The 14,995-nt window shown below is 39.4% G+C and overlaps 2 protein-coding genes across 8 annotated transcripts in view; one reads left to right on the forward strand and one right to left on the reverse strand.

Moving 5' to 3' along the window:
• GLIS1 (GLIS family zinc finger 1) overlaps positions 1 to 14,995 on the forward strand; it is a 195,852-nt gene that overhangs the window by 172,196 nt on the left and 8,661 nt on the right. For all 5 annotated transcript variants that reach the window (XM_071810224.1, XM_071810223.1, XM_065842421.2 and 2 more), the window contains one exon: positions 13,768 to 13,952. In XM_071810224.1, coding sequence (XP_071666325.1) covers positions 13,768 to 13,952 — 185 coding nt within the window. The remainder of the gene's footprint in view (positions 1 to 13,767; positions 13,953 to 14,995) is intronic.
• Positions 4,767 to 14,995, reverse strand: part of DMRTB1 (DMRT like family B with proline rich C-terminal 1) — a 63,775-nt gene continuing 53,546 nt past the window's right edge. For all 3 annotated transcript variants that reach the window (XR_011739722.1, XR_011739723.1, XR_011739724.1), the window contains one exon: positions 4,767 to 11,581. The gene's annotated coding sequence lies outside the window, so the exon portion shown is untranslated. The remainder of the gene's footprint in view (positions 11,582 to 14,995) is intronic.

The raw sequence follows: 14,995 nt of genomic DNA on the forward strand, positions 1-14,995 counted from the left end.
TTCTATGGGGAAAGGGAAGCCCAGAAAGTTTCTAATTGTATGCTTTAAGCAGAAGGCAGAGGGTATGTGGTATGGAAAGGGCATGGTAAGGAAAATTACACCTGGAGTAGTGAAGAACAATCTAACCAAGGAAATTCAGTTAGGAACAAATTACTCCGTTCTTTTTCTTAGTTGGGTAATGAATGCTGTACCAAGCTTAACTTCTACACCCTGTTCCTCAGTCATGGCCACGGGAGGCACTGGGCATGCTGATTTAGGTGGAAGTTTTACCAGATAAATAAGACATTTTCTTTGCAGAGAAGGCAGTGAGTGCAAACAGGAGGAATGGAGACAGACAGTTCAAAAGGAAAGTAACGCAGGAGCTATTCTTTCCCTGCAGAATGGGACTACCTGAGCCTGGGGCAGTAGGATCCCTTCCTCTCACTGCTGCCCAGGATGCTGCTCAGCTGTTTCCTCCCTGAGTTGGCTCCTAGGGAAGTTAAGGCAAAAAATGCCAACTAAGAATGAAATAAATTAAAGATGGGAAGGATTTAATAGGCTGTCAGTAAGTTGGATTTGTTTCTAAGGCACTTCACGTTCTAGTGCTGTTAACAAGAAATGAAAGCAAAAGAGTTGACCAGAATGAGGGCAACAGACAGTTTTCCAGTTTGAGGGGTCTGAAGCTCCCAGGTGAATTCTCCGTGCTGCCCTCATGTCTCCGTGCCAGAGTATGGCACAGAAACACTGTGCTGAGTGAACTGAGTTTCTCACTGAGCTCCTTGTATGGATATTTTGATCATTTTCTTAGGACAAAGTTTACATCAGAATTGTCTCTGCTGTTTTCCGTTCTAGTGGAATAAGTATTCTTTCTCGGGACAACAGTGCTGATTAATTATCTCAGTGCTTGCATGCTTAAGTAATGTAAATTCTTTGCAGAAACACTACAGTTAATATCCTATGACAAAAAGTAGAAGTGATAGGATAACAGATTTCTAACCATGAACCAAACATCAGGAAAGAGAGAGTGGAATGTAGTTTTGAATAGTTATTTTAAAACAGGGCGTCTAGTTTCATGACATAATTATTTGGAATTTTTCAGCATCTCAAATGCCATTTTCTAAACTCAAAATAATCTGCATTCAGCGCTGTCATACCCAGTCCAAGATACTTTTGCTGTATTTTAATTGTTTATGCTTACATTATTAATGACTGCTGAAATAAAGCCCATAACTGACATTTTAAGTGCAAATATAGAAAGCTTAGTATGAACTAATAGCCCTTGAATTCATTTAGTGCAGTTTTGTTTAAACCATTCATCCATCTAACTGGGCAAAATCACTTCATAATCTAATGCGTGGAGCCACTGAATTACAGAACTGTGAAACCTTTGCCAGTTCATAGCAGTACACCATTACTCATATAAAATATATATGGTTTACAATACGAAAGAAACACCTAATACTGTCTTTCTTCATATTAACTGCCCCAGCTTCCTGCCGCAATATAATGTTTTGCCTCATTTGTCAGCTGTCTCAGCATTCGGGTTTAAGTAAATGCAAAGAATTTCTACACTGTGAATCAGTACGATGACAAGACTGGATTGCATAGTTTAAGTCCGTGGAATGAACCAAATGATTACTATCAAGAAATCTAATTACTGAGTCATCAAATATGCAAGATGCCAAAATCTACATGAGGCAGAGTACAAATAGTCTACTCAAATTTGACATAAGATTCAGAATTTGATTTAAAGGCTTTTTCTTAAAAAGTGCGCCCTGTTATACCATCTTTTGCCAAAGTCAATACTAAGTGCAGCAGTCAATTTTCCCAAATGGTTTGCTAAGACTTCTAAATAGTTTGACAAAATTATCTAATTCACTTGAAAATGTTCTAACAAAATCTGACTTCATTACCAAATGTATTTATACTGGCTTTATACAATCTGGAGAGTAGTTTTTGAAATTCTGGTATGAAGTGCATGCTAGACCAAAAAAAAATTTACTGAAATTGATATTAATTAAACTAAAAGTGTGTGACTGAGAAATAATTTGGCATCCAGAAAGTGGGCTTGTCACGATCCAGGTTTAAATATATGTTTGTTTTTTATTTCAGGTAACAAAGTGTTATTTTAGCATTTCTTGTAGCATATGCCATGTATAATGTCTTACTTGGTTTCATTTTGCCCTTTGCAAAAATAGCCTGTTTTGATTTGTAGCAGTATGAAGATGGAAAAACAGGTTTTAGTATTAAACCTTATGTGGATGTTTCACTTGGCATTCTTTCTACTATTTTTTGGCTGTTATTATCTAAGTAATCTAAAAAGGTACTTAGCTTCATTTGTAAACTATCTCTGTAAATTCCAGTTTAAATTATTTAGTGTGATAAATTATCAGCCTAAATGAAACTGATATGATTACAGTTAAGTGAGTTTGAGTGGTGGCACCAAGTTAGGGATTTGCTGCAATTTAGTTTAATGACCTAACAAGGTCACTTTGTAGGATCTGAACACGGTCCCTCTATATGTGACTGTGAGGCCCTCTGTCACTTGTGTCACCCATAACAAACAGCACTTATGTTCTCCAAAGAAGCTGGGAGTACTTACAAATAATAACTTTACTGGGAAGGTGATGTGTCTCCAAGGAAAAGTGAAACTTTTTTATACTCCTGTGGTAATTTAGGGCTTTCTGCTCTGCAAACACATCAGTAAATGAGGAACTAGTGGGATTAAGACATGTCCATAGAATCTTGAATCCAATCTTGTGAGCCTTTAATATAAAGAATTAAGTAATCAAAGGTAGAAGGCAGAGCTTACACAACTCGCTTTTGCCTGAGCTTCTCACCAGCTAACTGCAACCAGTTCAAACCATGTTCCAGACCCCCCTGAAGAGCCACTTATCCGTACAAAATCACAAGAAACAGGATTTAAAAACGATCAAGTGAAAAGAGACATTTTAATCAGGTTGCTTAAACATCAGAATTTTTGTTTGCTTGCTCCTTAGCACCTGTTAATTTAAATACCACAGAAATACTTAAAGGTAAAGAGTTCTCTGTTAAAAATTTAGTCCTTCATTTCTCTTTACGTAAAGTAACACAAGGTACACAGAGCTTCCCTTCTTGCTCAGTCAGGGAACACCACATTTTAAATTCCTGATATTTTTTAGGTTGAAAACAAATATGCAGGATAAAAATCTTGTGTGTTAGATTTTCATTTGTACTACTACCATATTAAACTGTGGCAATAAGAGAGTGTAAGCCGGCTACCCCCCCCACACCTTTCAGCCCTGTTACAAACATGGCCAGGACCCGTCAAGTGCTGCTGTTTCAAAGAGGAACCTGGCCCTGTGTCCCTGCCTGTCCCCAGTGAGCAATGAGCTGGGAGGAAGCACCCTCCACCAACCCCACATCTCTGCTCTGTGAGTTGCTTTTGGCCTCAGCTTGGCTGGTAGGTGATGGTGGTGTACAAAGGGTTTGGTGGGTGCTTGCTCATCAGATGGAACCAGACTCAAATTGTGGCTGTAGGAGTTTCACTGTTCGCAAGCAGCTCCTTTTCTGGAGCGTGAATGTTTCTGGGATAAGACTGAAGAAATCTCCCCCAAACTAGTTAAAGAAATGGGGGAGATTCTTTTCAGTAGGTTGTGCTAACTCCTTGAAATGCCAAAATCCATGACCAGCTAGGAAAATACATGTGTGTACCTAATTCTCGTTACTTTCAGTGACAATTAGGTGTCTAAGTACTTATGTCTAAATTGTATTCATCTTTAAGTTTGTGAACTCATAAAAATTGAGTAGTAACTGGCATGTGTCTAAAATCTTTGTAGGAAATGAACTTTTACTGTCTAGAAGTACTCTGGAGAACTAAATACCTACACAGTTTTTATAACACTTCCTAGGACCAAGGAGATACATCATTCGTTCATTGTGGATTCCACTGGAGAATACTCTTCATTTATAATAGAATACACAAGACAGTGTTTTAGTCTTTCTTTCAAAAGCACTAAAACCAATAACAAGAAACAGATATCTCTGACAGCTGAAAACATTTTCAATGGAGGAAGCCAAGAACCCATCATAATTTATCTCAGTGTTATGCATCTGAGCACGCAAAAGAGGCATCAGTACATCTGTCCAAAGAAAGAACAATGTACAGGTGTGGAGCTGAGGTTCATGTAACAAAGAAAATCAGTAATTAAAAGCATCTGGTTTCAAATCCCAAGTCATTTATCTCATTGTAGAAAATGTGATCAGAATTCATTTGTAATCATGTCCAGATAGTCTTATACAGTTTTCCCCCACTTAAAGCAAAATTAGCATTAGCATAGGCTTACTTCAACAATATGTGGTTAAGAATAACTTAGTGCTTGATCATGGGGTAAAACAGTGTTTGGTCATCAGCAGAAATAGGTGGGCATGTATTTAATTCGTGTTTCTGAAAGGGCTGAATTGACATTCACTGTAGAGCCTTCAGCACTGGGTCTCACAGTAAGCGCTGTGTTGCCTGCCTAGAGGAGACACTGTTAACAAAACTATCTTAGAGTAAACAACAACAGAATTACAGGAGAAGGTGAGAGAATAAAGGAGTTGGTCAGAGTAACTCAGGAAACATTTAAGATGGATTCAACCACAGCTCTTCTGCATTACATTAATGATTTTAGCCGTTACTGGTTTTATCTGTATTTAAATTTACACTTATCTGTAAAGCCAGGGTTTTTTTCTTTTTTTTTTTTCAAATTTTGTTTTTCCTTTTAAGTGAAACTTCTGAAGTTAGATGTAAACCATATACACCAAACACAATAATTTATCATGGTATAACAAATGATAACTTATTTTAATATCTCCCACTATTTGGTAGAGTGCCTTTTAGACTGTAAACTTGAAGCAAGCAGACATCGGCTACCTATACAGAATCTACCTGCACCTAGAAGCATCTTGCTGCATATTTGCCAGAGAATAATGATCTTACATGACTAAAAATAAGATAGGTCAGTCAAGCATGCAGTTCGTGCCAGAAAATATTGAGTAGACAATATCTGTGTTTGATTGCATGTCTTTGTAATTGACTTCCTGGCAATCATGTGAACCTAAGGCAACGTTCTTTATTTAAATATTTTTGTGTATTTCTCTGACCACATTGATAAGGACTTTTTTTTTTTTCTTTTGAAATACAATTTCCTGCTAGATGGTTAGCAAGAATAAGTTCTCAAATTTACCTTACGTGTAGCAGCTTCCACTGTGGTGAGTCATCAGTTTCATTTCAAAGAACATTATTGAACAAACCCTTATAAATAAAAATGTCTTTAGATTGGCACAGTCTCCATAATGGTCACTATGATTAACTGCTCGGCAGAAATTGCACATATCAGGTTAGAACAATTGTAGAGGTACTCATTTAACATAGAAAAACTGTGCTTGCGTATTTGTGTGAGTCTTTGTGTAAATGATGAAATTCATTACAATATACTCAGTTATGTTTTAAGCCCAACTGAGACTTTTATGTGTCCCTGTTAAAAAAAGATTGAGAGTATTTCAGTAAGTAATTTTGAACCCAAAGCTGTTTTCATATCACAGTTGATTAGTATTACTACAAATATTCTGAAGCAATGAAATGACCTAAGACTCTCCAGTCATATTAAAGGTCCCATGGTATCGTTCTCCATGTTGCTTCTCAGAGCTTTTGCCCTCCTTGCACAGGTGTCTGTTGACACCGCTCAGAGTGTGGGTGAGTGAAGGTGCAGAACTGGATTCATGTAATTCAAGGAAATATTTGGAATGAAAAAGAGTATCTTGTATGCACTAGAAGCTGGGAAAAGGCTGACATGGCCTCCGTCCTACTTTAAAGATGTTACATGCGGAGGTGTCATACGCTGCCCTAGTAGCAGAGCCCGGAATGGAGCCCAAGTCTCTCAACAGCAGCTACTTGAGCTGCCAGAAGCACAGCGAGAAAGGAGGAAAACAGAAACACAGTGTCGCGTCTTACTGTCGCAGAGCAGAGATTGAGGCTTTTAAGAAGAGCAGGGTGTCACAGCCCAGTGACTTGTTTGCTCATTGTTTATAGAAAAGGGCAATAAAATGCAATGATGCCCAGCAAGGTGATCTGCAATGAAGGATTTATTATTTATCATGGAGAGGGAGGGGAAGAGGAGAAAGGAAGAAACAGGGAGAGAAGGAAAAGATTCCTTGCATTCCAGAAATGCAGCCAGAGGCACCTGGCAATGATTAGTGCAAAGGTTCACCAAACTTCAGATAGAGTCCATCTTAAAAAAAAAGAAAAAAAGTTTTAGAAAAGTGAACGGTATAACTGTTTCCTGAGCATGTGCTGACAGAAATTCCCGTAGGGCAAGACCCAGAACAGAAACACGTGGCAAGAGATTGGGTGCTATCCAGAGACCAGATTAGCAGAGCTTTACACATCATTTTTAATATTATGGGAAGAGATGAAAATCAGTGTTAACTTTTTTTTTTCCGTTAAAAAAAAATATCTCCTGGTCCTGGAACTGAATTGGACTTTCTCACAATATAAGTAACTATAATGCTTAGGGGAGAGATTTTGTGAATGAAATGGTTGGCGTGCTGGATTTATTGGTAGAACCTGGTTGCATGGAAAATTTCAGGTTTCTGTAACTAGCTGCAATACTGTACAAGTCACTTAAGATAAAACATGGAGCTTCTTTGCTTTGTACTTCTCACTCTGGTGCTTTATCATGTACTTTTCTTCATTTTAATATGAGTTACACATAATTCTCAAAGTCAAAATTGTTTGATATGGCGATACACTATGCCTGAGAACTGTATTACAGAATGGTTTTATAACCCAAAATATACAAAAATTTATTTGAGATAAAGGACAGATGTTTTTCAGTCTGGATTCGGTCCTGTTTCCACTGAACTCAATGGGATATGGGTCGAGGGTTTTTTGTCTAGCTGAGGAATCTGCCAATCAGACCATCACATCATAAAAAGAAAAAACCAGACAGTTTTCATATTGGAAACATTCCTATTTTAGATATGTCTATTCTGCGGTTAGACTTAATTCCCACTCATTCAAGAAACTTAGTTTGAATTTATTTTCATTATTTTTCAATTTTCAGTTCCATTCAGTATTTACTAATTAAATATACTGCGTGTAGCTTTTGGCAGTCAAGAGATGATCAACTAGATCATGAAAAAGCTCATTTAACACAGCTTAAAATCTGGCTTTATAATTTCTTATTCTATGTTAATTTGTCCAGAAACTGCTATTGAACAAAGACTGGCTGAAGCAAAGTGTAAAAATATTTCTTACTCAGACTAACTACTGTGAATGAATATAGAAAACATATCTTGACAGAAAGCTCAAAAAGTCAGTGCTGATGTGTATTTTTATTTTGGTTCTTTATGTTGCAATAGCATTGGAAGAAGACATTTGGTGTGCATTGTGAAAATACACAAATTCTTATACACCACTGCCTACTTGGGGAGGCTGAAACTGGAGGCAGGATAATGACTTCTACGTTTAACCCATTAGGTGTCTGCTAACTCATGGCTTAGCTAGATAGTTCCTTCACATATGCCTTGCTATTTAATATGAACATTCACAATCCAAAATACGTTGTTAAAACAGGATCAACAAGAACACTTACGTAGAGGTCTTTCTAGGATTTCTTTTTGAGATTCTTAAAGGTATGCACTTTATAAAATGATAGAGAAGACTAATATAACCTATGTTTTGACTTTTAATTTTTATTATTTTAAAAATCCAGATTGCTGTGAGTTTCCATTGATGTGAGTGACAAATGCTTTGCAGTAAAAGTGAGGAATCGGCTCATTGTCTGTATCTAACACTTGATTTAATGACCCTTCAAGGGTAGTTTTCTCTCTGAGTTCAAGAGCTTCCCTTAGGGGGGGCTGTGAAGCTGAATATTTTAAGACAGTGTTTTAACACAGTGTTTAGCATGGTACAGAAATGTGTGCTGTATCACAGACAACGTATGTTATCGAGTTAGGATGAGTTCTGCTGATAGTTTTCTGTCGGTTGTGTGAATGAAGGTATTAAACAAGATTTTTCTGGTTAGTCCTTTTACTTGTCTGCTGATGCATCCTCAGGTGAGGAACGCATTAGCTTTGCAATTCCACCTGAAATCAGAGGTCCCTCAAGACTAGTATTATGTCTTCGGCGCCATCCTACACATGGTGCTTCAAAGGCAGTTTGAAAAAGCCCACAATACCTGGTCAATCGTATGAAGTTGTATGATGAGTGAAGAGAGAGAATTTCTTCCTGATTCCTTGGGCGATCAGTTTACATCCTGAAGCACAAGATTTTATTACCCCTTGCTTAGCATGGAAGTGTTGGTTTTGGCCATTAAATTATTCAGTCCCTTTTAAAAAACCTACGTATTCTGTTTGATTCCGTGACTTGCTGTGGCTGTGAATGCCACAGGCCGAGGCATGCTGTGTGAGCAAAATGCTCCTTTTGTTTTAAACCAACCTGCTTCTCTCTGTGGTGTGTGCCCTGTTGCTCCCAGGCCTTGGACAGCGTGGAGAGGAGGCTGGCTCCTCCACTGCACCACTGTAATCTAAAAGCTGCATTTTAATTTTTCATCTTTCAGTGGCATGTTTCTAGTTTTGGCAGGTTTACTTTGTAAGAAAACCCTGTCTTACTCTTGTAGTGTATCTTCAGCAGTTTTAATTCCTGTGATGACTTAGTGTATGATAACTGAATACAGCTCTTCTGGTTTCACCACTATGTAATACATGGTTAAGAAGATTCTCACTGCATACAACTGTATAGTTCCCTTTCTGTTATTATCACTGCTCAAGAGCCTTGTGCCTCATTCCTACAACACTGCTCTTCCCAAAAAATACCTGAAGTTCAAAACCAGTCAACACGTGTAAGGAACATAGACTTTTTTGGTGCACACCTCTCTGTGTGAGAGGTATTGAGAAGCCCCTACTGTTCTTAGGTCTGAAGTCACCAAAATGAATCTTCAACTGAAAAAGCTTTCCTGCTTGCATCATGTATTACATACAGCGAGAGGTTTAACAATAGCAGTTTCATGGTTTGGCAACTAGAAATCTGCTGGATTCAGAGAGGGCTTGCAAGTAACTTTGTTAGTGTCCATTGCAGATAATGGCTAAGGAATAAGGTCAATGCATGATTAACAGGTTACCTTTCACGTAAGGGACAGTTTCCAATAATGGAGTAGTGAAAGCATTGCAGTGGGTTAATTTATTGTTTGAGTTACTAAGTGTTTTACCATCAAAAGCCCTTGTAAGACAGGGTAGACTATATTGACAGTCAAACCACATCAGCAGTTCAAGTGACCTGTGAGAACCATTGATTCTTCTTAGCTTTCTCACCAGGCTGGGGAGATAGAATAAAAAGGTGTATCCTTCTGAACAGAAATATTCCGTATAGCCAGGAGCCCTCAACTTTAATGAATTAAGGAAGGCTAAGGATTTTTTTTTACATATATGTGAGTATTTATTTGTATTTCTTCTATATAGCTATACATAGGTGCAGATATATATTGAAAGGCCCGCAAAGGACCTGCAAGTTTACTGAATTATACCAGTTACAATTAAAGTAAAATATATGGTATTTATTATTAATATCCAAATCAAAGCAAACTGTGGGTATAGTACAGTATTAACAGGAAATGTCCAGGCTATTAGTTATTGAAACATATGCCTGAGCTACTGCCTGGGAATTTTTAATAGACCCAGCTGAGTTTCTGATGTAAGTATGTTAGTGTTTCTTCCTCCACACAGAAGGCATCTCCTTTTAAGCTATTTTCTGTTGCTCATGCATTATCTGATTTGTATCAGGAATGATTTCTTCTCTCTTTTAACAACCTGGGTATCACAGCAACCTAATTAGTAGGCAAACACTGAGGAGAGAATTTAAAGCACGGCACTGGGAACTGGACAGTTAGCTGATGAAAAATCTCTTGAGCATGCCAGAGCACATTCACACATGCACACAAAATAATATTTTAGAGACCAGCTTGAGCTGTAGGCATTGTGATGAATATTTTAAGGCAACAAATACCCACGCTGGCCACTTGTGCTAATACAGCCAGATTTTTTTTGCTGCGCAAAGCTCCTTCCTAGCTAAAAATGGTGCCTTAGCTTCCTGTTTAGGGGAGACTGAGCAGAACATGGTCAATTTTATGGTGACCCGCTCAACTGTACTAAACTCTTAACACAGAGGCAGCAATGGTCAAGCATTACACGGAGCTGTCAGGGTTTCAACTCCAGCTCTTGTACTTCAGGAGGTTCCCAGGATACCTGCTGCCCACAGACAGGGATGTTTGCGCGGCCCAGCGCCGTGACAGCTGTGCCGAGTGCAAGCAGTGAGCCAGCAGCTCGGCTCACCTGCTGGAGCAGGACCCCACACCTCTGCACCCCTCGGCCCCACCTGGGGAACCTCACCTGCTCTTCACCAGCCATTGCAAAGGCATTGAGGTACAAACGCTGTCACAACTGCTGAGCTCACACAGAGGAAAAACAGGAATGCAAAAGAGTGTGAACGGGAGAAGCGCTGCTTTTAAAATAACAATAAAAACTGTTAAATACTTCTCGCATGGTTAAGATTTAAATAGCCTCTGGAATTAGATAAACTGTGTCGGGAAGCTGTGATTTTCAGTATTCCCACAGCTGGACACCTTAAATGTACCATTTCTGTTTGACATGTAACATATTTGCAAAGAATTTAAAAATGCAATTACTCGACTATTCTGACAAAGCACTCGACAGCGAGCAGCCCCGCAGGCCTCGCTGGGGTGCCGCATTTCGCAGCAGGAGCCAGGACAAGACATTTCAAGAGATGGCAGAGGGAACCCAGCACAGGCAGCTCCAGAGTACTCGCTTACCAGAAGTATTTTCCTCCCTCATTCAGAGTGGTTTCTGGCTCATCCAGGCCTTGGAGTTTTTAGTACATCTTTTGTTTCTCTTTTAAATGTGTGTGTGGTCATTATCCATATAAATGTCACCATCATGAACTCTTTTAGCGATTATCTTTCCAATGAAAACAACTGCAATCTTTTAAATCTGCTTTCAGATAGAAGCATTTCCAGGCTTCTAATAGCACTTCTGGCATGTCGAGGACAATGTCTCTGTGTGTGCCATTTGAGGGGGTTGGTGACCATTTTGTAATTTGTGGTTGTGCTTTGCCGGTACCCACTTGCAGCCTCAGAAGAGACCATAGCGAAGTCTTTTCTGCATGTCCCAGCAGATAACGTCAGCCCCATCTTCATGCAATAGTTGACCACAGACGCACATTTGAGAGCATTTGCAGAAGACAGAACTTGCAGCTGGGCTGCATGACAGCTCATTTGTGTTAAAGTATTTCTCTACTGAGACCTTTGAGGAAAAACTACAGCCACATGGGAGCTGACCTTAGCATTTAGCTGCTTCTTAGCAAATGAACTTGGTATTTTTCTCCTGAGCATCTGCTCTTCAGCAGTTCAGATCCCAGAGAGCATTTTCTGTGTCTGACCTGAAGAGGGCACAGGTGGGCCCTGCATTCCCCGCGTCCCTTTTCAGCACCTCTGCAGCCTCAGGCCCTTACCCTTGGGTAGGGCAAGAGCCATCCCAGCTTTGTTGCAGAGCTCTTTTTAATATGCACCTAAAACAAAACAAAAAAAAAAAAACAGGTAAGATTTTTTGTTTTTTTCTTGCATGTTTGCTCTTAAAATTCAACTTGAGTCCGCTTCAGTTCACACATCGTCATCATTGGAGGGAGTGTTATCTTTCTTACCAAAAAATTATTTTCCAGTTCTTACATATTTGGCTTGAAAATATCCTTGCCTTCACCCATTAAACAATACTGGCTTAATTCTTCCGTTTAGTTTGGGGATATTGAGAGTGTCTGTGGTTTGTATTATAGGCCTTATTTTCCTGCTCTGGGAGATGGAATTATTTCAGCATAGGATGGGCTGTGACTGGTTGATTTATTTCAGCCCCTTTTAATAGAGTGTCACTCTGACAGCATTTGGCAGTGTTCCACTGCCTCTCATGTTAAATGTGATTAAGCTGTTGTCACCATTAATTCACAGATCATCTATATTTACCTCTTGAACACTGCCATGTAGTGCTTAGCCTAAGTCAAGCATAGCCTTGCTCCTCAAGTTTAATCCTAACTGCTCCAAGAAGCAGTCATGTAAACTGGTGAGGAACTGCTGTTGCAAATCATGGTGTCCGAACAGCTTGTGCAGTGGTAGAGGAAGATACCAGTGAATGATTTAATTTGGTTTTAGTTGATTCTTTGTAGGCATGCAATGGTTTGCGCTCAATATGTTTTTCCAGCTAGTTGATGTATTATAACTTACAGGAGTAATTTTATTTCCATGTTTCAGGACCTGTAGCTGGGAAGCTTCATCAGGATGCCTCTCAAACAGACACGTGGTTTTTCTAGCATCTGAAAACTCTAGTGCTGTTCAAAGCGCCGCTTCTTATATTTAGCAAAAGCTCCAGAGCCAACAGAGTATACAGTTAACACAGGGACCACGCAGCCTGCACATCTGACAGTGTGACACTGGGCTATTGAGCAAAAGGCCATTTGTCACAGCTACCATAGCAGGGTTAAAGAACCAGCTTCTTCCTGCCCTGTTTCCCTGAAAATAAGACAGGGGTTTATATTAATTTTTGTTCCAAAAGATGCTTACTTTTTTTTTTACATGTATAGCTGCCTGAACACTATTTAAATAGACTTTTAAAATTAACTGTAACTAGGGCTTATTTTTGGAGTAGGGTTTATATTTTGAGCATCCTCAAAAATCCTGAAAAATCATGCTAGGGCTTATTTTCAGGGAAACAGGGTATTTACCTCTTTACAGAGTTAGTTTAGTGCAGCTATAAAAGGCGCTTGTATGTGAATGTCCAGATTTTTGGTCCCATCTTCTGCACCGTGCCTTCTTTCTGTCTGTAAATGGCCAAACGACAGTTCTCTGACAAAGGGTTCATCCCTTCTGGGCCAGATGCTGAACCTCCCCGTTGGTGGAGCAGTCACGTTGGGACAGAGAGGAAGCATTGAAGCTTCTTTGCTCCACCAGTGGCAGATGCCCAGGGACTTCATGGAAGTGGGTTAGTGAGGTTCTTCCTGAGCTGCTGCAGCTCCTTGTGGGAGCTTTGGGTCAGGCTCTGTTCCCCAAGCAGAACTGCCCCCACACTCCTCTGCTGTCCCCAGACCCAGTCGTCTGGAGAGAATTTTCCATCTCTCAAGTACAATCACTTATCAGTCTCCTGCTGAGCACTGCTGCCACAAGCAAACACTTACTCAGGATTTTATTTGCAAGGGCAGTACTATCTGCTACAGTTGAAGCTGTATTTCTAAGTCTAAAAAATTCTACATGAGGAATAATTGGAACAAATGCTTTTCTTTTTCTTGGCTGAAATTTGGGTGTAAAGTTTCCCCCCCCATTACAGCTATGAAGGCATTACGTGGATTTACTCACTTTAACTACATTTTCCACTTGTTTTCTGGATGTGTCTCTCAGCTCACAAAATTTTAAATTAAAACTGAGCTGTGTCTAAGTTGCTTACTGAGGAGTGGTGTCATTCTAATCCTGTCATTATGACTATTACAGGAAGTCAGTGCAAAGGAAGATAAATCCTTTTCTAACGCTGTTTCCCCCCAGTGGATACCTGAAAGCTGCATTGCATTATCATGTGGGTTTTTTGCAATAAAATTTCTACCCACAAAATAAATGTTTTTATAGTTTGGCCATCATGGAAACAGGGCCATTCAAGTATTTCAGTTTCCCATATTGTGATGTGATATGTGAAGTTTTTCTGTATGTTTTTTTTTTCTAGGCTTGCTCCCAACATAATCTCTCCACTTGTCAGCCCCCTGAAAGCATTAGTTCCACCTTCCCTATTGCAGAAACACGGCTCTCCATCATCACACAGCCAATCACCAAACGGGCAGCAGTTTTCTGGAATACCAAATAAACCATACGCTCAGTTTCAAAACCAGTCTGTACAGCAGGGATCTCAAGGTAACACTTCCCTTTTTGTTTGTTTGTTTTGGGGTTTTTTTGTTTGTTTTTTCCACGCTCCCCCCCTTTTTTTTTATCCCCAACTCCTAGCTGGAGAGAAATAATTTGTTTTTGCATTTTCAGCGAATACTGTCTTAGTAGGAGACTGATAGCATTTCAATGGGAACTCTGATTTTTGAAGTGGCTTGCTATACACACAGAGCAAAATTTTCAGACCAGTTCATGCTGTGATATGTTACCATAATGTGGAAAGCTATTACAACAGCAGGTTTATTGCATTTATTCAGGTTTTTCAGTAGACAGCTACTAGCTGAGCTAGTACGCTGTCATCCAGCCTTCTGTCAGCTTGGAGGGAGGGACGCTGCCAAAGCAAGAACCATCTAGTCCCAGAATACGTGGACTGAAGAGCACCTTGGCAATGGCCTGCTCTGTCCACTCATAGTGATACACTAGACATGAGCTTAGACAAAGAAAAAATATTTTGCTGTTTATTATTTGGAAATTGGGCATCTGTATTATTTTATATAATAATATGCAAAGGGACTCCGTACAGCTACTGAGTGCCAGTGTGATTTGAGGACAGGTATGGGAGCAGCTAAGCAACTGTCCCACTGCTTAATTTAAAACATTTTTTGTCCTGAATTACTCGGCTTTTTTAATCGGGAGCTCATTTACCTAGTCCAGAGTTCTGCTGTGGGAACTAATTGATGTGTCTGCAATTTTTGAAGTATAAATTAGCAAGAGATATCATTATCATCACAGATTCTTCCAGTAACAGGAGCTTGCATATTTAAGAAATGTGTTATATAATCCAGATGGCATGCTGCTTAGTGTGGTAAATACTCACAAAAAAGAAGCATGCAGGACATCTGTCTAGTTGCAAGTATAACCAAGTGTATAAGTTTATACAGGCAGATAACCAGTTTTTGAAACTCATTTCGCAGCTGTACTGTCAGTTGCATAAGGTCATTTTTGGCCGGCAAAGTCTCACATGATCAATTTAACAGTGGACAGACCAGGAGGTTTGCTTTCCCTTAGTGTAC

The sequence above is a fragment of the Patagioenas fasciata genome, chromosome 6 (genome assembly GCF_037038585.1).
Source record: "Patagioenas fasciata isolate bPatFas1 chromosome 6, bPatFas1.hap1, whole genome shotgun sequence".
In the NCBI taxonomy this organism is placed as follows: Eukaryota; Metazoa; Chordata; class Aves; order Columbiformes; family Columbidae; genus Patagioenas; species Patagioenas fasciata.